This window comes from Rhagoletis zephyria, unplaced genomic scaffold, assembly GCF_001687245.7.
Source record: "Rhagoletis zephyria isolate East Lansing unplaced genomic scaffold, Rhagoletis_zephyria_1.1 Rzeph_scaffold_02372, whole genome shotgun sequence".
NCBI lineage: Eukaryota > Metazoa > Arthropoda > Insecta > Diptera > Tephritidae > Rhagoletis > Rhagoletis zephyria.
The window spans coordinates 18,964-42,870 of record NW_016159456.1 but is presented as its reverse complement, the minus strand read 5'-3'; the positions used below and the strand labels follow the sequence as shown (position 1 = coordinate 42,870).

The 23,907-nt window shown below is 36.6% G+C and overlaps 2 protein-coding genes across 2 annotated transcripts in view; one reads left to right on the top strand and one right to left on the bottom strand.

The window, feature by feature from the left end:
* The window catches only part of LOC108366677 (translation initiation factor IF-2-like), a 1,984-nt gene extending 1,752 nt beyond the window's left edge, over window positions 1-232 (top strand). Inside the window, exon 2 of the mRNA XM_017621140.1 lies at window positions 140-232. Coding sequence (XP_017476629.1) covers window positions 140-232 — 93 coding nt within the window. The remainder of the gene's footprint in view (window positions 1-139) is intronic.
* Window positions 1-23,907, bottom strand: part of mspo (M-spondin) — a gene marked incomplete at its 5' end in the record, with an annotated part of 40,703 nt that overhangs the window by 8,403 nt on the left and 8,393 nt on the right. Inside the window, 2 exons of the mRNA XM_017621138.1 lie at window positions 8,553-8,684; window positions 12,047-12,144. Of these exons, the coding sequence (XP_017476627.1) occupies window positions 8,553-8,684; window positions 12,047-12,144 (230 nt within the window). The remainder of the gene's footprint in view (window positions 1-8,552; window positions 8,685-12,046; window positions 12,145-23,907) is intronic.

Below are 23,907 nucleotides of genomic sequence, written 5' to 3'. Positions count from 1 at the left end.
GCAGCAGCAGCAGCAGCCAACATCGACAGTTGTGGTTAATTCGGGTAATTCGTCACAGACAACAACGCCTGCGGGCTCCAGTGTGGTTGTAAATTCTGGTGCGGGCTTTGCAGCTGCACCAACGGCAATTGTAGTGGAGGGAGGCAATCAAAGGCAGCAACCAGCGACGGTGATCACCGAGACAGTGGTTATACCACCGAAGCCGAGTAGTTGCTGTTGTGTCATTTTATAAGTTGAGATGGAAAATTCAGGCATAATAAGGGACTTTATAAGTAATACTTATCTAAATTATTATAAGATAAACTATTGTTCCATGTGTGAATTTGCAATAATTTTTTTATAAGTTTGCCCACTCTATGTACAAAGTGGGTTTGTGAAATCCAAGCGCTATGAAATGATGAGGTATCAACTTGTGAACTATCGTCCACTTTTATAAAAGACTTCTTGTGGTGGTTTTGTCTAGTTAAACTGAAAATGAAACGAAGTTTCGTTGTTTAAAATTATTAACTTTTTTTTAAGAATCTGAGCACAAAAATTTAAAATAAAAACTGCAAGTGTCAACCATTTGCAATATTTGAGTGTGTAAATAAAGCCGTATGCAATATCAAAGTGAAGGTAAAACAGTTTTCTTTCACAGAAAACGCATCTATTTAGATTAGTGCTACGGAAGGCAGTCGAGAAAAAAGAAGAGGCGGATAGAAATAATCGCAATAAACCTCAAGACCGAAGTCTTTCCGTAAATGTACACACGCTCGCGAGGATCAGGGAAGAAACGAATTTGTCAAATATAAAGAAATTGGTAAGGTATCGGGGTCTAAGCTCCAGTTCGACGGCATTCATATTCGCCAGGTCTTTTGCTGGTCGATTGATTGGACGCAGAATATTTCGATATTTCGAATGGCTGCGTATGGCAGTTTTTATGAAAATCAATGTCTTGCTGAGATATTGAAATTAACCATAAACGATTGTTGGAGAGTAAGACCCGGACGTGAAAGTGACCGGGTAGACCATAAGGGCTCATACATTGATCAGTAGGGGCCAAAAGTTAAAGTAAAGACCGACATGACCCGAAACGGTCATAACCATAACATAAAAAAAACGATACGTAACATGGTTAATTTATTAAATGTCGGGTTTTAGAAAAATTTCGACCGCATGGTGATTAAAATTTAGTAAAAATGCTTCAAAAATTCGCGCAAGTAGGTTTCTTATGGCACGTATATTAGAAGGAAGGCTGTTAAATAACTTACAAGATACAAATGTGTAGAAATTGCGCTAATGTGTTGTCTTTATAGCAGGAACAGAAGAAAAAGTTTGTAGAGTGCGTCTCAAGTAATAATTATTAGAAGCATTGCTTTGTATGTAGGCAGATCTTCCGAAAAATATTTTTTAATACCTTGTAAAAGCTTAAATGCCGCATCGGAAAAATTTTAAGAGTTCTAAAAAAAGCGACGAAATGCACGCGAGAATTTGCCTTGAATATATTTTTAATAAAATTCGTTCTGCAATCGGTGGTTCTTTTATCGTTAAGCTAAAAAACACGACATATTTTGTGGTAGTAGCGATATTCTTTGCTTCTTATTTGGCTAATAGGCGTCGATATTCCAAGGCGAAATATTTGCAGTTGTTGGCACTCAAGACATTGAACAGGCCTCTAATCACTTCCAAATTAGTTGGGTAATGCACTTCTTGGCTTTATTTTTTTGAAAAAAAAACTAACTTGTATTACTCTGGGTCTGTTAAAAGTACCGCAGCTAGAATCGATCTACGACTAAGGGCGTCTAACAAGCAGCGAACAACTTGCAAGAGTCACGCCACAATCCTCGACAGAGTGGGATTTCAGGGAAACAGTGAAGTGACTGGGAATTTAGTATTACTCACGGCGATGACGAAATACCCATTTTCCCGGACGACTCCAAAATCGATATCGGAACAGGATATGGCGTCTTCTCCCAAGATTTAACTCTGAGAAAATTCTAGGGACTCCTAGAAGACTGCAGTATTTTTGAGACTGAGATATATGTAATCGACATGGCAGCAAGGCTTGTGAGCCTTGGGATCGGCAGCGGCTAATTCGATATGCGTTAAGGAATGCCGAAGATCCCAACTAGCGCTATAACACCACCTAATCAATATTTACTGGATGCCGGGGCATAGTGCTGCCCCGGGAAATGAGGAAACGGACTAATGTGCTAAAAAGTGGAAGCGATACAGATTGTTAAACCTCCCCTGCGACTTCTGTCTCCAAAAATTAAAAGAGTGACCAGGGCAGCCGCCAACATTAGGTGGTGAAATCTGCACACCTGCATGGCATCGCACTCGCTCTGGCCACGGCTTGACGAACGAAGAACATGGAGTTTATTAAGGCTTACAAATCCAAACGTTATATGGCCGCCAGGTTCCAAGCCCCGCATAAAGATTTCTGTAGCAGCTGTAGGGATGAGAAGGAGATAGAATCCGTCCAGCACTTCCTTTGCGAGTGTTCATCACTGCTAGGATTCCGAGTGAACTCTTCTCAGAGCTGTCCGTTTAACCTAACTAACTCTGGGTATCAGATCCCTTGCTAGCACCTGACAATAAGATATTTGACTATTTAACTTAAACTTGTCAGCACAGGTATTCCTCCTTCTTCCATAAGTTATAGCACTTCTACCTTCATCCACCGATACCGTCGGTGCGTCCGAAACTGGATTAATATTTCACTGAGCGTGGACAATACTCATGTTGCCCTCAATCTCAGGTCTAGCTAGGTATGTGCTTTTATTGTGTAGGTCGAAGTGCACAGAACTTTTCAGATTGCAAACTAGTCACTTCTAGTGGCGCGTACACCTGTTGGTGATTGACATATATGGCAATTCCATTTGCGCTTCCTGCCAAGAAAATGTTGAGACAGCGAAACAATTTTTGTGCTTCTGCACAGTCTTTTGGAAATATTAGTAATGATTGTTTCGACAGCGCTCTGTAAGGAGACGAACCACTAAGGTCATTAACATCCAAAAAACTGCTGGCTGTGGCTGCGTTCAGAAATTCATCAAGTCAAAGTCAAAGCATCAGTATCTTTTATTTGCGAAACTATGTTCCAATTCGGCATTCGATCGGTGTTGTGCATATTGGACACAGGCTGTAGTTAAATTTATGCATTTTATTTTGAGACATTAAAAAATAAAAAATTAAGATTTCAGTATATCATTAAAATTTAGTGAAAAATCCCTAAAGCTCTTTACGTATAGGCCTTGAGAAAAAAAGCGAAAAAATATCAAAATCTTCTAAAACAAAATACTAAAATGAACCTTTGGAAAATCCCTGGGAGATATTGGAAATTTCCGAAAGTCTCAAAAAAACTAACAAAAATTTAACTAATGATTCCAAGAAACTCTTGAAATCATTTTATACCTTTTCAAAGCCTAAAACCTAAAAATTGGAAAATTATGGATTTTCTGGCTGAAAGAACAAACAACTTTTAAAGCCATGAAGAAATAGTGTCCACCGGAATGAATAACCGTCATTCAATGTTAAATTTGGGACAACGCCATGCCGGTTTTTAAAAAAGGGATGACGTAAATAATTTTTTTGCTGTGTTTTTTTCCCAAAAAAATTTTCCCGAATTCATCAATTTCATCCACTTCAAAAACGTGCAATGTCACCTTAAAAAAAAACTGTTTTAAACAATGATAATAAACTTTACAACGCAGTATATTTTTATAAATTTTTACAAACTTTTCATTTCAGCCAGAACACACACATCATGCCTTTCCATCAGGCTCAAACTTTTTCATAAATCCCTAACCAATGTTAGCTAGAATGAATCAAACTTTTTTTCCAGCTCTACAAACATCAACTTTTATTTCACTTTACTGTCTCTTTTTACATCCATTGACGATTTCGCCATTTTATTGTAGATTAATGAAATCAATTTGAGCAAAAGAAAAAAAAAGTTACAAAATATTTGAAAAATCTATACAACTAACACTATTAGCAAGAAAAAAACCCAATTATTCTGCATCACAAAATCGCACAACAGCCACCCGTTGTGGTGACCGTCATTCTAGGTGGCTGCTGCATGCCCTCAACCACAACGGTAGTTGGTGGCGGCCTCGGCTGCGCGTTAACGTACACAGTTGGTGGCGGCGGCTGTGGGCGTCCTTCAACAATAACCACATTGGCGCCTTGTGGTCGCGGTGGCGGTCCAACGTTGATATTTACTTGAGCGCGTTGAGGTGGCGGTCCATAGCCGGGTGGTGGCGGCTGTCCATAGCCGGGCGGTGGCGGCCCATAGCCAGGTGGTGGTGGCATGCCGAGCTACTATGTACTATGTTGTGTGGTGATGGATGTGTTGATTGTGATGTGTCAAAATGGCACAAGAACGAAAACCAAAAAACGTCAAAACAAATATTTGCGTTTAAGGCTGCTGTTGAAAATGAACAGCAACTGTTCTGCTCGCCACTGCAGTGATGGACTGACTGAACATTGGTATTTTGCTGGTCAATGTTTGCTAATTTGTATTTTTGTGGTGAAAAAAAATATGGAAAATAATTGAGTTCTACTTTTTTTACCCACTTCGACGCATCAATCAATTTGCAATTAAAGGCTTAAATATACATTTGCTGGCAAGCGTGCATATGCGCGAATGTACGAGTATGCAGGGAGATATTACAGATATTATTGTACGCACTACAAAGTATGATATTATCTTATCTCAGTGAACTAAGGCGATGATATGGATATTAAATGCTTCATGAGCAGGTACATTCATATCTGTATTACATACCTACATATGTATGTATGAAAACCGATGCGTCAACTGTGCTTCGCGTCGACTGATAAGCGCCAAAATTGGTGACAAGTACGATTATCGAAAATTTTTTTTTATAAAATTTACCAAAAACAGAGATTCTATTGAATATGCATTTTATAATGAAATCAAATAGGTTTGATATACTATCTATATTAAGCCCAATTATTTTGAGCAAGAAAAACAGTTGTTTTAAAACTTTAATTTTTTTTAAATTGATGTTGTTACTCTTTTTTAAATAAGGCTTTTAATTTACTTTTGTATGGAAAAAAGACCAAAAGGTTCCGACTAGATCCTGCTTAATCTTTCCCCGAAATCGGTGTTGTGCATTGAAGGATTCGAAGTAGTGAATTAACTCTCAAGCTATTCTTGTTGATTCACAAAGTGATCGTTGACCACTTATAGTGGAAAAATTGTTATTTTGCGTTTTCCGAATTTACTAAATTTTATGTTTTCATAACACTGACTCCACAGCAACGGAAGTAAACACTTACTTAAAAATTTTAAATTTTACAAACTTAAGAGCACGAAAAATTGTGTTTTAAAAAATCGTGGAACAACTTTTACGATTCCGATTGAGCTTTTCTGGCTCTGTTAGAAAAGCAGCAACATCTAATCTATAGAAATGTTAGCCGCTATTTTGGAAGTCGCTACGTCTGCTCACCAGACTCTTTTCAAGTCTTTAGCTGGAATCGGAGTCGTGCCACTTAATTTGAAAAGCGCGCGGCCTAAGCTATACTCTACCTGCAAATGATGTATGCACATACATACATATATATTTTGGCACAATTATTATGCAAAATAAGGCAGATATGTCATCGAATGCATTAAGTTAGATGCGAAGCAATGCCAAGAAAAAGACACACGCATTCAGGAGTCTTATATTTTACACTACACAAGCAAGGCGCCTGCCGACGGTCGAAGCCCAGCTGGCACACTTTTGGCAGGGTTTCATCTTTTGTTTAACTACTTATGCGCTCCAGACATTTAGTTTCTTCACTTTTTGGTACTCCAACACGTTCGTACCACGACAAAGCACTTTATCGTTTTCATTGTAGTTTTTTCTTCTTCTCTTTTTATATTTCGCTCCCACGTAGCTTGTTTTTACTGCTCATTTTCTCTTTTTTACTTCCCTTACTGCTTTTTTGTTTTTTTTTTTTTGGTCTTATCCCCAGTGACTTAGTGACACTTTTTCATGCCGTGCCTGCTTTATTCATTCTTATCGTTTGGTTTTGCTGTTGTCTATTCATTAAAGATTCAGGTTACCAGTGCCAAAAGCAGTGCAACGTTGATGTAGTAAAAAGAAGTTCCGACAATGGGCGTCAGCATCTAACAGTATAGCCATTATGTACACCACCATCGTTTGGCGATGGTGAGTCTTTCTTTCTCTGTGCCAACCTCCGCAATTGTTGCTTTAACAGCCACTGTGCTGCTACTAAATACTCCTACTACTATTCCAACTTGCACTCCTGTTACACTCAGTGCTACGTAAGCTGCTTCTTTTACTACCACTGCACTGTTGTTTTTTGCGACTCAGCTATTCTAGCACTTCATTTTTATTATTATTTTTTGTTCACATTGCTTTTGTTATTTCATGTTGCTCCTTTTCTACTCCACTTGAAACTAGCCGCTTTGTATATTTCTGCTAGGGAAGCGGAAGAAAGAGCAACTTACTGGGAGACTCACTTTTTGGCGCTTCCTTAGCTGCCAGTCTTTTGTTGGATTTGTTGTCCCAACGCGCAGATTAGTTTGTTTAAAAATTCAAAGCGGAAGCTACTACCATTCAGTTTTTCAGTACGTTTTTTTGGTGAAGACCTCCTTTGTTGCATAGAAGGAGTAGCAGCACAGTAGAAGCACCACAAAGTAGTTGCATCGCCTCGTTGGCGAGTGCTGTTGAACCTTTAAGTGGTTAGTGGCGGTGTAGTAACGTAACCGAAAACGTGCCAAATAATACCGCTAAAAGCGTAGTAAAATGAGGAAAGCAGTTATTGAGTTCCGGGAGCTAGTTCATTGCCCTATCTGACAAATAAAAACTTTGACAAATTATAGAGTTGTGAGGNTTTTTCCAGAACCCTCTCAACATAATCTTTAAATTTAGGGGCGGACATTGGCAACTTTTTTTTTTTTGTATGGGGACCGACCCAGTCTAATATACATATATGCAACTACGCATATCTATATATGAATTTATATTCAGCCNGCGTCAATATATAAATAAGTAATTTACACTGAAAATATACATATATACATATATGCAACTACGCATATCTATATATGAATTTATATTCAGCTTGCCATTTAGCCTATTCAGCTATTTATCTAAGTAGTCATTCAACACTACTCACTCACAATGCATTGCATATCTAAAAAAGGCGTGCCAGTCAGTAGTAACTCTTTCAAAACTGCCATCTGTCCAGTTCATTTACTTGGCTAATCAGTCAGTCAGTTAGTGGGCCAATTTTGTAGGCGTACACTGTAGGTCATTTATTGCATTTGCATGGCATGGAAAAGGCGTGTTTTACTTAGTTGGAGTTTTTCTTTCATTAGCACTTTCGAATGGATTTGTATGTCCGCTAATAAATTTGAATACCAGCATACAAAGGCTGCTTAAAAGTAATTCTAACAGTGGGATATCATTCAATCCCTGTTCTGTCTGTATTTGGGTATGCCGCTTGGTAGTTGATGCTTTGTAATTTAGATATATACTTTGAATATGTATGTATTTAAATATTCATTTTAAGCCAATTCGTATAAGTGAATGTTCGTAGATGCACAGACTAGTTTTTTCGTTTTACTGCTTGGAAGTTTTTACGCTGTCACAGCCCTAGTATTCTGTTCCTAAGTGGCCTAAATAAAGCGGCTAATTAGACTCACATTCACTTTTTTTAGAACACATTTATACATGCATGTATACGATAGCGATAGAAGCTGACCTAATGAGTCAGACAACAAATTAAATACCGTTTCTTTACTGTTCTATTTGATTTATTTAGATGGCCAAAGCTGCCGTTCTATTCTACAAGTATGGATCCTTGGCTATTACTTCCTTGTTTGCATAGAAACTGTAATTAGATTTGTTTTTATTTGCTCGATGGTGTATCGCAGTACCACTGCTACAAATTAATCCAAACAAGCCTCCGACGTACCCAATTCATTCGCTCTTTTATGGTTATATAAGTTCCTTTGTTTGGGAATGCCTAGAAGAGCGATGAACCTTGACTGAGCCACTGAGCATATCTCCATTTTGCATTTTTTACCTAACTTTGGTACCAATACCTGCTGTAGCTATAAGTGCAGTCCAGCTATCATAATAACGCAACACATATTACTAGAATTTTAGCTTGCAAAATGTTAGCGTGGTTTGCCAGCCGCAAGTACTAGTCGATACTAAAGTCTTTGGAATAGACTTCTAACTCTTGAACCCGTCAGTGTATATACAGTTACTTAGCTTAAAAGCTTGACCAATTCCCCATTCTTGTTTTCTACTGTATGGCTTAATACATATAGCGGTGTAATTCGAATAAATAGTTTTGTTCGGAGTTAAGACTTCAATACTCACAAATATTTCACATTGGTTTTACATGGGTTTAAATCACAATTACTACATGTAGCCTACTGTAAACTGCCTGGTGCGTACTGTAACTGCTGTTACGTGGTAAATTTCTTGAGTTACCGTAGTTTTTCTTTATTTGTGTGTAACTTTTTCGATTAGTTTCTAAGTAATCCAAGAAATATGCATATTTATCATCTTCAAACTCACCCAGGATTCATTTTCGCCAACAATTGCGATCGTATACGATCCCTTTCCGTCACCGATGTCGGTTGTGCTGATATTTCATTTTGACGTTCACGTTCAATGCTCGCCGAAAGTTCATTATTAGTGATGGTAGAGCTGCGGAAAATATGAATAAAAAAGTTTCGTAACTGAAGATTTACAAAAATAATATATATACNGCTGCGGAAAATATGAATAAAAAAGTTTCGTAACTGAAGATTTACAAAAAAATATATATATATGTATCGTTACATAGATAAAACTGTACTTCAATTTTAAGGTCATGTAATCTAACCGAGAACCGACTAACACAAGTCTGTAATACTGGATACTGGAATACCTTAAGAGCGTTTTGAAAGCTTCTCACGCTTTTAAAAGCTATATCCACTCAAAGTTAAGCCCTATCAGTGCATTTAACTCAGTGCAGTTAACTCCAATTTCTGTGCACACGAACTCTTAAAAACAAGCAACAAAAACTATGGCACGAAGCACCTAGGAGATTTGTCTCTAACCCGACCTGAAGGATTCGTTGGTACCCTTTTTTCTGTAAGCATCAAGGTACTCGTAATCTGTTTAATTGATGGAGGTGTTTTCAAATATTGGATTGACTTAAGAACATAAACATCCACAAACTCTTCAGCCAAAAGTTACCAACCGATTCAGACGAACAAATTGAACAAACGGTATCTACAGTTTGCTTGGAAATAAATATTTTGACGAAATATTAGCTGAAATTTTTTGGTGGAGCACGAAGACACACGGATACTGAGATAAAGATGTAGAGAAGGAAGTAGTGGAACCTAATGTAAACGATTTACTGGATGATTTCATGAATGTGAATGTTTTTAATAACTTTTGTTCTAATTTATAGGCCATCTAGGTGTAGGCTACCAGATCGCCAATCAGCCGGGAAAATTAAGTTCGGAACATTAGTATGTGTAAATTTTTGCTTATCGGCTTGAGTGGAGAGTCTTTTTGAAACCATCACAGTAGCCAGGTGGTGGCCACGAAGACCCTTGACGATTCCTCCAAAGTTAAAATTTGTTCGTCAGTAAACATGTCTAGGAAGTTGGCATACGGTATGACACAAAACAACAACAAAAAAACGTTGTTCTTCCAATAGTTCTATAGTTCTTGAAAAAGCAGAGCAAAAGTTCTGGATATTTTGACAAAAAAAAAAATGTTTCAAAAATCGTGTATGCCAGATTCACGCCGGTATATTTTTGAAAAAATAAAATAGAAATCATAGCTGTTCTGAGTAACTCTTCAATAGTTCTGGACTTCGAGAAGGAAAAGGAAATTTATGCAAAATTAAGCCGAAGAAAAACTTTTTTTTAAGTCAAAAAAGTAAAATGTGTGAAAAAAATAAAAATTATAACTGTTCTAAGCAGCTCTTCAATAGTTCTGGACTTCCTGAGAAGGAAAAAGAAAGTTCTTCAAAATTTGCCGAAAAAATACATTTTTTTTAATCAAAAAATAAAATTTTTGAAAAAAAAAATTATAACTGTTCTGAGTAGCTCTACAATAGTCCTAGAGTTCCTGAGAAGGAAAAAGATAGTTCTGCAAAATTAAGCCAATAAAAAAAAACATTTTTTTTAATAAATAAAAATTATAACTGCTCAAGTAGCCCTTCAATAGTCTTAGAGTTTCTGAGAAGGGGAAAGATAGTTCTGCAAAATTAAGCCAATAAAAGAAAAATTTTTTTTGTAAGTCTAAAAAGTTATATTTTTGAAAAATAAATAAAAATTATAACTGTTCTGCGTAGCTTTTCAAAAACTTCCTTTCTCCTTTTCTGTCTTTTTGCGTCATACCGTATGCCAGCTTCACTGACATTCAGTAAACAGAATTCGTCTGAGATCGTTTTTCGAGTACCAGAGAAATAAGGCTGTTGATTTTGACTTAAGATTTTGTTTCAGAGCTTATGTAAGTAAGTGCATGGTGCGTCTCTCATATGAGCTAAATCCCAGGTCACTTTTTATGATGTAGATATGCTGTCGTTACAGACATTAATTTACCCGAGACGTAATTTCTTGCTTATGCAGCAGATTTCAATGGAATCTATTCCAAGGCATAACAAGGTAGAAGTGATTTCGATATTTCTTTTTTTTTGAACTGCGACTGAAATGTCAACTCTTAACTCTATACTATTCAAAAATTTTTTTTTATATAAATTTTCAATTGTGAGCTGTGCGACTGATTTTAAGTACATAATAAAATGAAAAGGAATTGCGATCGGTGCGTTGTGTTTGTCAAGAGTCTGGACAACAAATTTGTGCGTTATTTAAAACCTTCGAATTGTCAAGTGAAGCGACAACGATGTTCTGCGATGTTTCATTAGGAGACTCTTCACGTGTGGTCGTGACTTTATTTGTTGCCTATCGCAGCCGAGTATTTCCAAGTGGACCCGTTTGGTCCCAGGTGCAGGATTTATCATACCGAATATGAAAAGAAAATCTTCCTTTCATATACATATGTACATGGATAGGCCAAATTTCAAATAGTGGTCTGATAAAACCTAAACCAGTATTCCTTGTAGACATAAAGAAACTGAAAGTAATTTTTAATAAATTTAATGGAATGGAAATTTCGAATAGCAAAAATTTAATAGCTAAATTATTGAAGTTAAGTTCTGATGTAAATTTAGAACAATCAAACTTTTTTTAATGTCTAATATACTTTAGAACTAAGTATTTGAATAAAAAAATAAATGCTCAAAAACATTGGGAGAGTAAAAGCAAGAAAATTGTCAAAATGGTTTTATAAATGAGTGTGTTTCATTTAGTGTGTAATTTTGTGTAAGTATGCACTTCCACATTTACATTAAACCGATAATTCAATAAATAAAATGAAGCTGATTCTTATGAGATTTTAAATATTTTCATATTTACAAAAACTTTCATTTCAAAGATGTTGAGTTCTATCAAATATGGTAAATGCATAATAAAGGATTAATTTCTTGGTTTAAATTTTTTGACATTACAGTCAGGTATGAGAGAGCTCCACTGAATTGTCACTTCTACCTTGTTGAATATGCCTTGATCTATTCTCTACGGCTTTAAATACGTTTGGGGCGTTCACACAACGGGGAGACGCACAGTGCTGTGGCTCCATATAAAATGTGGCCAAAAATACAATTATGGACGGAGTTAAATGAAATATCACATAAGTTGTATTTTTGACAATTTTTTCCGGGTAAAGCCCAAAGCTCTGACTAAAATATTTTGTTTAAAATACGTCAATTTCAAGTGCAACAACATTACGTCTATATTTGGGACACCAAAATTTTTGATCTTTGCCCGCTCGCACAGCACTGTGAGACGGCCAGATTTTCTACGGTCAACTCTGCCACCAGCCTCCAGTTGAAGTCATGCACCTAAACATTTGCATGTACTAATACTAGTAAGCTTGTGAATTCGGAGTTATCTTGTTTTTGTCTACCTCTAAATTCCCTTTCTTCTAGTTTTTTTTTTATGACTTACTCATGTTCAGCTTCTAAATGCGTTTGCGTCTTAACCGTCTCATATTTGCGATCATCTTCGGCAAAGTTGAAAACTTCACTTAGCTCGTACTCCTTCAACTGCAAAAATAAATAAAGAAAAATTAGATAAAAGAAACGGGCGAAAAGTAGAGCAGAATCAGACACACACGCTTACATATATGTACATACATACTTAGTAAAACAAAGTTAAAAAAGTTTAAGGCAGTGAGCAAAATAAAGAATTTGGCACAAATTTAATCACTAAAGCTCCAACTAAATTAAACATTATCTCTATATAGGCATGTGCATATGTACATATTTATTTTGTGTATGTATGTTTATGTGCTCACTGACAAAAGACGCGACTAAAATGGCCAATTAGCGCGGCAATCAGCTTAAATGGAAAATGCTTAAAACAGCTCAGCTCAGCTCAGACGGGAAGTAGCAACAAAGTGTAGGCGTTAACTAAACAAAAGTGAAAAGTATCTACTTATTGCAAATGAGTGTGTATGTAAGTGTGCGAGTTTGCACGAATGTGTGCGCGTTTTTGTTTCCCTGGCCTTAACAATTAATTTTATTTTGACAGACACTCAGGTTGGTAAATTCTATTGTTAACTTTTTTGCTCCGCTTTTGCTTTTGTTTTCATTCATTTTTTCGAGTAGTGTTAGCTTTGAAACATGGACAACACAGATACATTCTTGGTAGAATAGCTACTTTTTAGTCATTTTTATAATATGACTCAATATGTGCTGACATGTAAAAGCTTTTCAAAAATACATACCACATTCTTAGCTTTTATTGTCCTACTGAGGGTTAACAATTTTAGTTAACTTTAAAGAAGAGGGAGTTTACAGTTCGGCGGAGAATATTTTTTTTTTGTATGTTCACCGTTAACTTCTGACAATGCGAACGGATTTCAATGATTCTCTTTTTATAGGAAAGGTGTAAGCTTAAAGCTAGTCGAGTTCTGACGATCGCTTATTGACAAAATAACGGTAGCATTTTTTAATTATTTGGTTAATATTAGTTACCTTACATAATGATCTCACCGGAAATCACTGTCCAAACTCCTTTTATTTCCATTTTGAGGACCGGATCAACGTAACCTACAACACGTAGCGAGAGCTTTCCCTCAGCTTTACTCTAGTTACAGTGGATCTCTACCCCAGCAGAAGATCCTTTTTCTCCGTTACTCGTACGACTTATTGTGGATACAAAACGATTAGTGCTTCTCATAAAAAGTCGACAGTTTTAAGAACCTCTACCTCAACTAGAGCTACAGTAACACCAAGCTCTATAGCATGCTAACCGCTGATACGAGAAGTCCAAAAGCGTATTTCGGTAAAATAAAGTAAAAAAGTGTATTATTTAACGTTATGTGCTTTCCAATAATTCCGTGGGCTACAGTCAAAATACCTCAGTGGCGGCTGCGAAAATTGCAAAATCCTAAGAGCCCGGCTGTGATGTATAAAATAGCCTATGTAAGTGTACCCCGGAGCTCTTCTGAAAATTGTTTAGGCCCGAAATTTCTCATAACGACCTACGGTGAGAATCTGGGTGCCAACGCACATCTTGGATACGCTCAAAGCTTTTAATCCAGGCATTAATAATAATAATAGACTGGCGCTTACACATATATTAGTTTTTGGCCAAGCTTCTCCTCCGATTTGTTGTGTTATCAATCACAGCGCAGGGACCTAAAGTTTTACGCCGACTCATGGCAGAAATACACTCAGAGGTTTGCCATTGCCTGCCGATGGGTGACCGCTGTTAAAAAAAAAAAAACATTTTTTTCTAGAGTCTTTTTTGCGATGTTGCTTTGACCCAGGCCTTGCGCGCACTGTTGACACAGCGGTCGTCAAGGCATTATTAACCAACAAAAGAAAGCGAGTAATACGAAAATCCGGTTCGAGCACCAATGCAGTTACTCTCGCTTCTCACTCTAATCCTCTAGTTACACTGTAGGGAAAGTCTCAAGTTTTTAAATGACACAAAAAAAGACGAAACGTAGATTACGAACATGTATTCTGTTTTTCTAGATCAGGCCATTTTCTGAAGTTATTTTAAATTTTTATGGAAAAAATATCAAATTTTTGGAAATAAATCAAGCAACTAACCAAGAAAATCTATGAATAATAAAAACATTCCGAATGGTCAAACAAAAATCTAATAATTTTTTTGGACGAAATGCGAAATATATATAAGCAGGATAGAATGTTACTCATACGCCATGTATGTACGTATGTATACAGAGTTGGACAAAATTTATTCGAATGACGATTAACAAATATATAAATTCTTGTTTTCGTTATTCGTAAATAATAAATAATTAATTTTATTGAAAAAAAATGATTCGAATGATGGATAAATAATTTTATTTATTTATTGGAACTTCAATGCTCATATAAAACTTTAATACAAAATTTAGATGTTTTTAATATCGATTGTTTTCATCCAGTATTTCATCAACCCGACAAAGTGTATCTTGCAACTGTAGCAGCAGAGTATTCACCGTTAAGTTCCATAGGAGGCAAAGGGTACTGCCATGAGAAGAGCCCCTTTTTGCATATCCAGTTAGACCTCTGCATGACCCAAAAATCCAATTCTAGCCAGCAATGTTTATCGTCAACCAAAAGCACTAAAGCTTTGTACCCATTTACTCGTATATACTATATTCATTCATTAAATTTTTCTTACCTGCATTTTTATGCTTCCTTTCTATTTCTAGTTCTCCTACTCTTGCTCTTGATTTTCAATTTTTCTTGTATTACAGAAAAGCTCAACATCGCCGTTCAGCCTTCTACTTAATATTACTTGAGTTTTCTTCTTTTTGTCCCAAAGAAATCTTTCTACCAAACAAAAAATTTTCTCTTCCAAAAACTATTCAATAAATTCCTTTCTCAATAAACTTCTTGTTTGTTTTCGGGATTGAAATTCTTCTAACAACAGACTTTCAGGCTCACCTACAACTTTCTGGTATAAGTGCTACCAATAAATTCCTGTGCTATTTGCTCGCTCTCTCACCCACACATGAGTTTACTCACACTATCGCATTGCGCTTCAAATAATTTGCTCGCAAAGTGGCTCCAACTTTGAGCGACTGGCGGTAGCCGCAACATCTCCAATGTGTGGTGTCGCGCATTTTAATTTGTTTTTAGCTTTGCAACAGCACTACTATGCAATTATGTACTGTAATTTTGTTGTCGTTGTTTTTGTGTTTTGTTTTTGCTTGTTATTGCCTGTTGACTTAAGCACAACGAGCATAGTTTGTTAAGTATTTGTTTGTGGTTACCATCACACTTTTGCGCTTATCGTTTCTGCTATTTGCTTGTCGTCGTGGTTTGGCGTTACTTCGTCGTTGAGTTTTCTTCCATGTTCACAAGCAAACAATCGATTTACTTTCTTGGAAGTATATATATGTTTGTATGTTTGTATGTGGACTTTTCTTTCTCTTTTGATCAAGCTTCATTGCCTTAGCTTTTCTATTTGCTTTACTTACATACTTACATTTAAGCAAATTTTTACTGCTACATACATATATATAAAAGCAGACTTTAACACCTTTTCCTTCGGCGGGCTTGTGGAGAGAAAAAACCAAAGCAAAAACGCAAACAAAAAACATCGCTAGCAGCCAATAACCATTCCGCCCAGCAGGCAACCAGCCGATCCATAATCCCTACGAAAGCTGTGAAATTTTCTACGCTGGATTATCGTAACGCTGAAAATTCCTTACCGCAGAGATTAAGTGCGATTGGAATTTGTAAATGAGCTAAGCGCCAGGCGGTGCGGCAGCAACTGTGAGCAACATAACTGATTCGATGCCTTGAATGCAATGTTTGCCATGGTTGTAGGAGTAATTACTGGTGGCGTAAGGTCGTGCAAATATTCAGATTCTTTGCAGAAATCTGTGTTACTTTGCTAGCACGGACGATTATTTGTTTGTTCAATGTTTTGCTGCTCAGAAATGGTTATTTCGGTTGCCGCTTTTAGCCAAGTTTTTTAGGTGGTTGTTGCAAATTTTTAAATGAGGTTAAAGTGGCTCTCTTCTGCTTATGAAGCAGTTTGTGGTTGATTAAAATTAAAAAACAAAAGCAAAATTATTTAATATCCTATCCTATTAATATTATAAATATGCAAGTTTGTGAGTGAGTGTGTGTGAGTTTGTTGCTCCTCAATGCAAAAATGTATTTCACGTATTTTAATGAAATTTTACACATGCCACCGTTTCCTAAAATTAATTAATAATAAGTTAAATAGAATTTTAAAACAATGTGGGTGTCAAACGAAGACGGTTGAAACACGATTTATTTTCAAAATATTTTTGAAGAGAGTTGCCACCGATTTGCAAAGTTAAAACCAAGTTAACAAGTTTATTCGAATATTTTAATATTAATATCAAGCGAGCGAAGCTTAACAGCCAATTTCACGAAAGCTATTTAAATGAAAAATGATTTAAATTTTTTGAGTTTTGTATGGAAATTGACAGAAAATAAAAAATCATTTTCCATTTAAATTGCTGGTGAAATCGGCTTTAAGGAAGCTTTATTTCGAAAAAAAATTTAACCTGTTTGGAGATTTAAATTTCAAAATTCAAAATCAATTTAATAACCAATTAAATAAATAAATATGAAAATCGAGCCCTAACCGTAAAAAAAATGCAGCAACATTTTTTAAACAAAAAAATTACTAACCGATTTTAAAAAAATTGGTATCGTTGGAACCTTTTGAGAAACATATTTAGGTGAAAATCGAAAAGATTTTGAGTAGATTTTAAGATAGTTGCCCCCTTTTTATTAAATTCAGAATCAATTTAGTTAACAAGTTGAACGCAAGCAGCTAAGCAAAACTTTTGCTCCAAAATATTTTTGAAGTGGGTGGCTACTTGTTTTACAAGTAAAATTAAATCCCCAGTTTCACCAATTAATTTTAAAATTTATTAGACTGCTAAAATTTAAAATGACAAATTTTCCGAGCAAATTTGTGTAATTTAACCGGGCATAAGTTTGATAATTGAATTATTACATTGAGGTGGCATACATTTTACACTATATTCAGGCCGGTTCTGCAATTCACTTCTGAGTGAATTTCAATAAAATGCGGTTTGAATTCGAATTGGAATTGTCTTGGACGCATTTTATTCATATTCTTATGAGTAGCCACATTTCCAGAATTTATGTAAATCAACTTATTTCGTTTAGGCTAAATTAAATATAAAAATCTGGCATTAAAATAAATCAAAGAAAAAATATGTTGTTCATCATACTGAAAACGCATAAAAATTAAGCATGTCCTGATATATAATTTTTATCCTAGAATTACCTAGCAAAGAAAAATGTCGAGACTTGCTCGATTAAGGCAACAATCAGAGTGAGAGCATCAAAATGATCAGAATAGTTTTATAGGTATTCGGTGTAAAATGGTTAGGTACAGCTGTACGATTTGATACCATAACATTAAACAACACAAAAAGGGCTTATCACTATATTTTAAGAGTAAAAGGCTGCTGCCTTACACGGAAGTTTGGTCGATGATTCGTGCATATCAGCTTTAATTAACTACTTGCAATTTAGTTTAATCTCAACGTTTCCGCTTAAAACGTACTACCGCAGAAGGAATATCACACCGCTACAAAGAACAATGTTTCGAAGGAAGCTTTTATAGATCGGGTCACCTAGGTAGGAGCGACGAGAACAAGCTGAAATGCAGGGGGTAAGGAAAACGGTAGATACACAGCAGGAAATAAATGCTTATATTGATAGCTTGGCAGCTACTGAGGTTCTACTTTCACAAACTGAATAGTCAAAGGCCGTTGTAGATTATAACCAGGCAATAGGAAATTGACGATGGCAAAACGAATACACATATTTTTGATCCCTAAAACAGAGCTGCTCCAGGTAACGAAAGAACTGATGGACTATCCAAGGACCACAATTCGCTAAAGGAACGACAATGCTCTGAAAAAACGCTTTAGGTTGAGCAACAATTCACTGCTCATAAATGTTTCTAGCAAACACTAAAACGTTGTTTTGCTTTAAATGAAGCCAGCATAGCCTACAGCGGTCGCAGCATCGATATATGGAAGAGGCAAGCGGAACGTATTTTCTCGGTATGCATGAGTGCCTAGAACTTAAAATGCTGGCCGAAAGGGAGGAAACAGCCCTTTTTATTAAGTATCAGAAACTAAGGCGACGAGGGATGGTTTCAAGACAAGGGCGGATTCATATAAAACCGACCACGGCGAACTAATGATGAATGGTGATGGCTTGAATCCATAACAGAAGATGACTCCGAGCCCCAATCGAAGACGACGGCGGCGATGTGCCACTATCCGACTATAATAAGGTACGAAAAAAATGTTCTAGCTGAAGAACACCAAATCTGTGGAAGCTAACGGCTCGCAGAAACATAGGTAATTAAGGCATCTCTAGAAGCGGCTCTTGGAATGATCTCGCGTAAGATTTTGTGCATTTGCGAATTTGGGAGAAGGTCTTGGCTTCACATGGCGTCCACAGAGAATGAGTATACATAAACTTAAACCGAAAAAAACTAAAACTCCGAGAGTACAAACAGCAACAATACATACACTAAAAATCCTAATAAAATGGAAATACGCTTTTGGGTAGTACCCTAAAAGGTCAACAAAAAAAGTGAAATTACGAAGTACATTTCCATGAAGGAATAGGGTGACCTAAGCGCCAGAAATTAAGCTCAAGGTTTTATAACCCAGCATTAGGTACTAACAGTCATACACAAATCGCTCGTAGTCAAAGCCTCCACCAACCATATAACTATTTCTTTACCCTGATTGACCAAAGAGTGAGTGTTGTTTAGCTAGCAGCTATGCGACATAGCTACACTACTTATTATAAATTATACGGAAAGCGTTGTAGTTAGGCAAAGTGTGGTGGTGATTGAAATTGCCAGCCTAAGGCTAAAGGAAGGTTACACAACCAGCTAGGCACTGTTGTGGCAAATGCTGTACATAATACGAATTACTGAGCAGGCAATGTGGTTTAGGTGCTTTCGCAATCATTCCTGAAAACTGCGCTGCTGTACTGCCAGTATACTAGTTTGCGTCCGTAGATGTAGTACGCTGCCTTTTGCGGTTTCGACTTCTACTGCTGGNACTGAGCAGGCAATGTGGTTTAGGTGCTTTCGCAATCATTCCTGAAAACTTCGCTGCTGTACTGCCAGTATACTAGTTTGCGTCCGTAGATGTAGTACGCTGCCTTTTGCGGTTTCGACTTCTACTGCTGGCCTCTTCATCACCCCCGTTATGCCATTGACTTTTGGGAGGTCCGCTTGCGGTTATAAAATAGAAATTGAAGGCGTTCGTATAATTACAATGAGGCAACAACCACACACATTCACAAACACATACAGAGTAACTCATAAACAGCAGCAGACTATAATAAAGTGTAGTGCACATACTAAGAAATTTGCAGAAATATTTGGACCATTTCTCTTGTACATACATACAACCACGGTTGCCATTTGTTTCTTCTTTTTGTTTTTTTTTGCCAAAAAGTGTACATAAAAGTAAACATTTTTTAAAAATATATTTAGCTATGTGCATATATTATTCAAATGTTTTAAAAATGCACATTGGTAATAAGCAAATCTGACGAGTGGTTACATATTTCGGCGAAGACGTATTTTTGATTTAAAATGGTGGCACACTTATCTTACACTATGCATTGTTTTTAGTTTTGCATAAGGAACAAGATTCCATCGCGCAAATGTATTTAAATGAAAACTTAAAAAAGATATACTAAAAAAGTCAAAATAACAGCTCGTGCTCATATATCCATAGCTGTGTGTGTAACGTATACGCCCTGTGACACCATACAATTTCAAATAACACGTTTACTCGCATGCCTTAAATCATGTTATTCAAAAGTAATTAAATATTGGCGTGGAATATTTTTCTAAAGTATTCTTCACTTATATATACATATATTTGCTTTTCAATTTTCTGCTGGCACACTAGTTTTGTTACCATAGATTGGTTCGTTTTGGAAAGAAGAATATTTTCACCATTTAATGTTAACATTTTAACCTTTTAAAATGAAAAAATCGTTAAATATAAAAAATTACTAAATAGTTGCGACAGATATACTATATTCTTTTATTTATTTTTAACTTGGTGGCACACTCTTGAAACTTCACATAGATATTGTACTTGATGCCAACTTTCATTGCCTCTAATAGGAACATTCTAGTTGAAAACTTCCCAAAGTTATTTTAAAAAAATATATGATTTTTTCGCGTGACAATGAAAAAGTTCATCATTTCGATACTTTTGGGGTTTTGCAATCTTTTTCTTTGACACTCTTTTTTTCCTATTAATAGTTAGACGTTCGCCATAGATTTTAATAACTCGCGAAACGGTATTTCTTGACACGTTTTCTTTTTAGCGATGGTTTTGGTATATAAAACTGGAAAAATTCACCAAAGATGGTGCATTTCGGCCAAAATGGCAACCGTGCATACGTCCATATGTACATATATGAACCTATATTTATGGAGCTATTTTTGTGGTAGGCGAGCTCTCATTTACTTACGCACACACTTGTATAAGTTTAGTAGGTACATTAGCATCATATGTGTGCTATTTGCAACATTAGTTATGCTGGGGTAGATTTTTGCATGTGTATTTAAGGAGGCGTTATGGGCGCAACATTTTGTGGTTATGTGGGACACTTTATTGGGCGTATACATGCATTTTGTTTTAGCACAGTTATTTTATGGTGGTAGTTAGGCAGCATTTAAAGTGATGCTAAAATCTTGTTACAGGCAAGACGAAAGGACGAACAGTTTTATAGGTACAAATATACAGGAAAAATATACATATGTACACACACATATATGTAGGTATCTATAAGCCTATATTTTAGGTATGCCATTCGATTTTATTAAAGTGACCTTTGACACAGATTACTGTCTTAACTTTACATACATACATGCACATTTTATTCTAATTGTACATATTTTTGTTTCTATATACATATATTTTATGTACAGCCATCATTGTGGTCATTGTTTATTTGTAGTCGTTAAGGTTTAAGTGAAATATACATATATGCATAACTATTAATGTAGATAAATTTATCTTATCCACTCCCAAAAGGCCAAAACTGTGCTCATCAACCATTCGACCTCGATCACCTTAATCGCTTGCCGGCTTGATTGAATTGCTTGTTGTTGAGTAATTTGTTTGGGGATTTTCGATTCGCTTATAAATCTCAGCTCCTATTGTGTCAATTAATCAACGCATTGCTGGCGCAGCAACGAGAACGTATGGAATTGCAGCCGGCAAATCTCAAGCTGTTCATAAATTTGGTCGTACAATTTCTAAACAATCGCAGTTGTGGGCCAAGCGAATAATGCCTGAGACAGTGGACAAATTAAAAACTAATTGCGTGAAATTAGTGAACTACTATAATATACGGCGATTGAATAGAGAAGCTGCGAATAAATTAGGAAGTCTTTAATTTAGTTAGAAGATTTGTATCTCAAAAAAAAAAACTCAGTTGTTTTTTATGTATGTAAATGAGTTTGTTTCGGTTTTAATATTTAAAATATTAGATTTTTCAAGCTAAAATTTTTTGATATTTTTTTTTTTAAATATGGTGCGTGCTTTAACAAAAACTGTATAATCACTTCTTCTTCTTCTTTTTGGCGCTGTAACCGCCTAAGCGATTTTGGCCGAGTTCAGCAAAGCACACCAGTCGTTTCTCCTCTGTGCCAACTGACGCCAATTGGGAATGCCAAGTGAAGCCAATTCCTTCTCCACTTGGTCTATCCATCGCAGTGGGGCGGCCTCCCTCTTCCTCTGCTACCACCAACGGGTCCTGAGTTGTATACTTGTATACTTAAAAAAAAAAAAAATGTTGCTGAGTAATTCAGTTCTGCAGCTCTAATTATCTTGTCCAACATCAAATTAAAGAAAACACATGAAACAGAGTCGCCCTGTCTGAGACCCCGTTTGGTAGCAAACGGCGCGGTGAGATATTTCCCAATTCTGATTTATCAACGTCATTTACACAGCTATGACAGTTTCGCGGGGATGCCAAATTCAGACATCGGCAACTCCTCTCAGTGCTGTCGAAAGCGGCTTTGAAGTCGACGAAAAGGTGGTGAGTGTCGACCCTTTTCTCGCGGGTTTTTACATAGATTTGGCGTATTGTGAATATCTGGTCTATTTATTTATTTATTTTATTGTTTTGTTTTTCAATAAGTTCGCTGACGATGGGCTTCAGTCTTTTACACAATACACTCGATCAGATTTTGTAACGTATGCTTACAAAGCTGATTCCGCGGTGATTGGCGCGTAGGGCGGTCTGAGGGCTCACTTTTCCGTGCTGCTACCATTCGGTAGTGTGAAAAGTGTTTCCTATATAATTTAAGTACGTTCTGGACACCAGTAACTAGGTCGCCATTGTTCCCTGGTCTTGAAACCTTTCGGCGACCTGCCTTACTCTCTGGTAGATTTTTCGGGCTTTTCTGCTGTCGGCCAGCATTTAAAACTCTTCGCACTCACGTATTTCGGCCTCTCCCTTCTGATTTGCTTCCCGCTTCAGTTCCCTATAGCGGTCCCGCATAGCTCGCCTTGCAGCCTGGCCCTGTAGGCGGTATGTTTTTTCTCTACAGTCCCTTGACACTACTCATCGCACCAATTGTTCTTTCTGCCACGCTGAAATAAGACTGCTTCTTCAACGGCGGTACTTAGTGAAAGGGAAGTTCTGAGCTTGAGTCGGTTTGTTGAAGCGTACTCTATGAGAGCAGGCGTGAGGGTCGAGTATCGAACGCAGCTTATCGACGTTAAACTTTCAATAAAATTTTTGGGCGCACATTTTTTACGGCACAGAGGCAGGAGCATATCATCGCTGCAACAATATTAAAGTCCGAGTGGATGTTTGGACTTCGAACCTGCCCAAAGCACTGAAAACATGCCTTTCGTTTATCATGGCGTGATCGATTTGGTTTCGCTTTTTTCGATCTAGAGACAGCCACGTAGCTGGATAGATCTTCTTATGCTTGAACATAGTTGTTGGGAAAATAGACCACTTGCTTTACTTTGAGTCTGCTTGACAAACTGAGTTATGAGAGGTTCTTTGTATTTTGTCTTCGTACGAAGATTTTGTACGGAAACACTTCTATTGAATTTTTCCAGGTAATGATTCCCTGAAACGCCCCAAGGAATGAAGATTCATGCTGTATAGATGCTTGGGTATATATTTTTAAGAATGCACAGCTTGAACTGTTATTTTTTCCAATTTTCTAAAAACGCTCAGGTATTTACATTCATTAAGAAAAACATAATCACTTGCATAGGTCATATAAATAAGTCTTACTTAAGAATGCAAAAAGCTCGAGGGTTATTATCCTAAAATCCCTGCTGCACTATGTATTTGTACAAAAATTGCTATGTTTTACGGTCATTGCTACAAAAAATTACTTCAAATCTAGGCTCAAGGTAACATAAATAATTAACAACAGCAGTAAAAATGATTTGAGCGGAAAAAGTTTACGGTAATGACCAGCAGTTACATTAAATCAAGTCTTAAAAGTTGCATACGAAAGCGGAAATTAAAACGCATTTTAATGTCCTCCTGTTACAATGCCGCATAAACTAACATGCACACATACACACACGCACAGCCTACGCCCATTTTACTCGCTTTACTATAAATTTGCAAACATTTCAACGCCCCTTTTTTCCCACTTTGATGTGCCACACTGTAATTAAGCGGATGTGCTCATTGTAAACGCATAGAAAAGGGCGCAAAAAGGCAGACGCAATAAAGTATGGATATGTGGGCGAGTATGTGTGTGTGTGTGTGCGGAATCACTGCAAT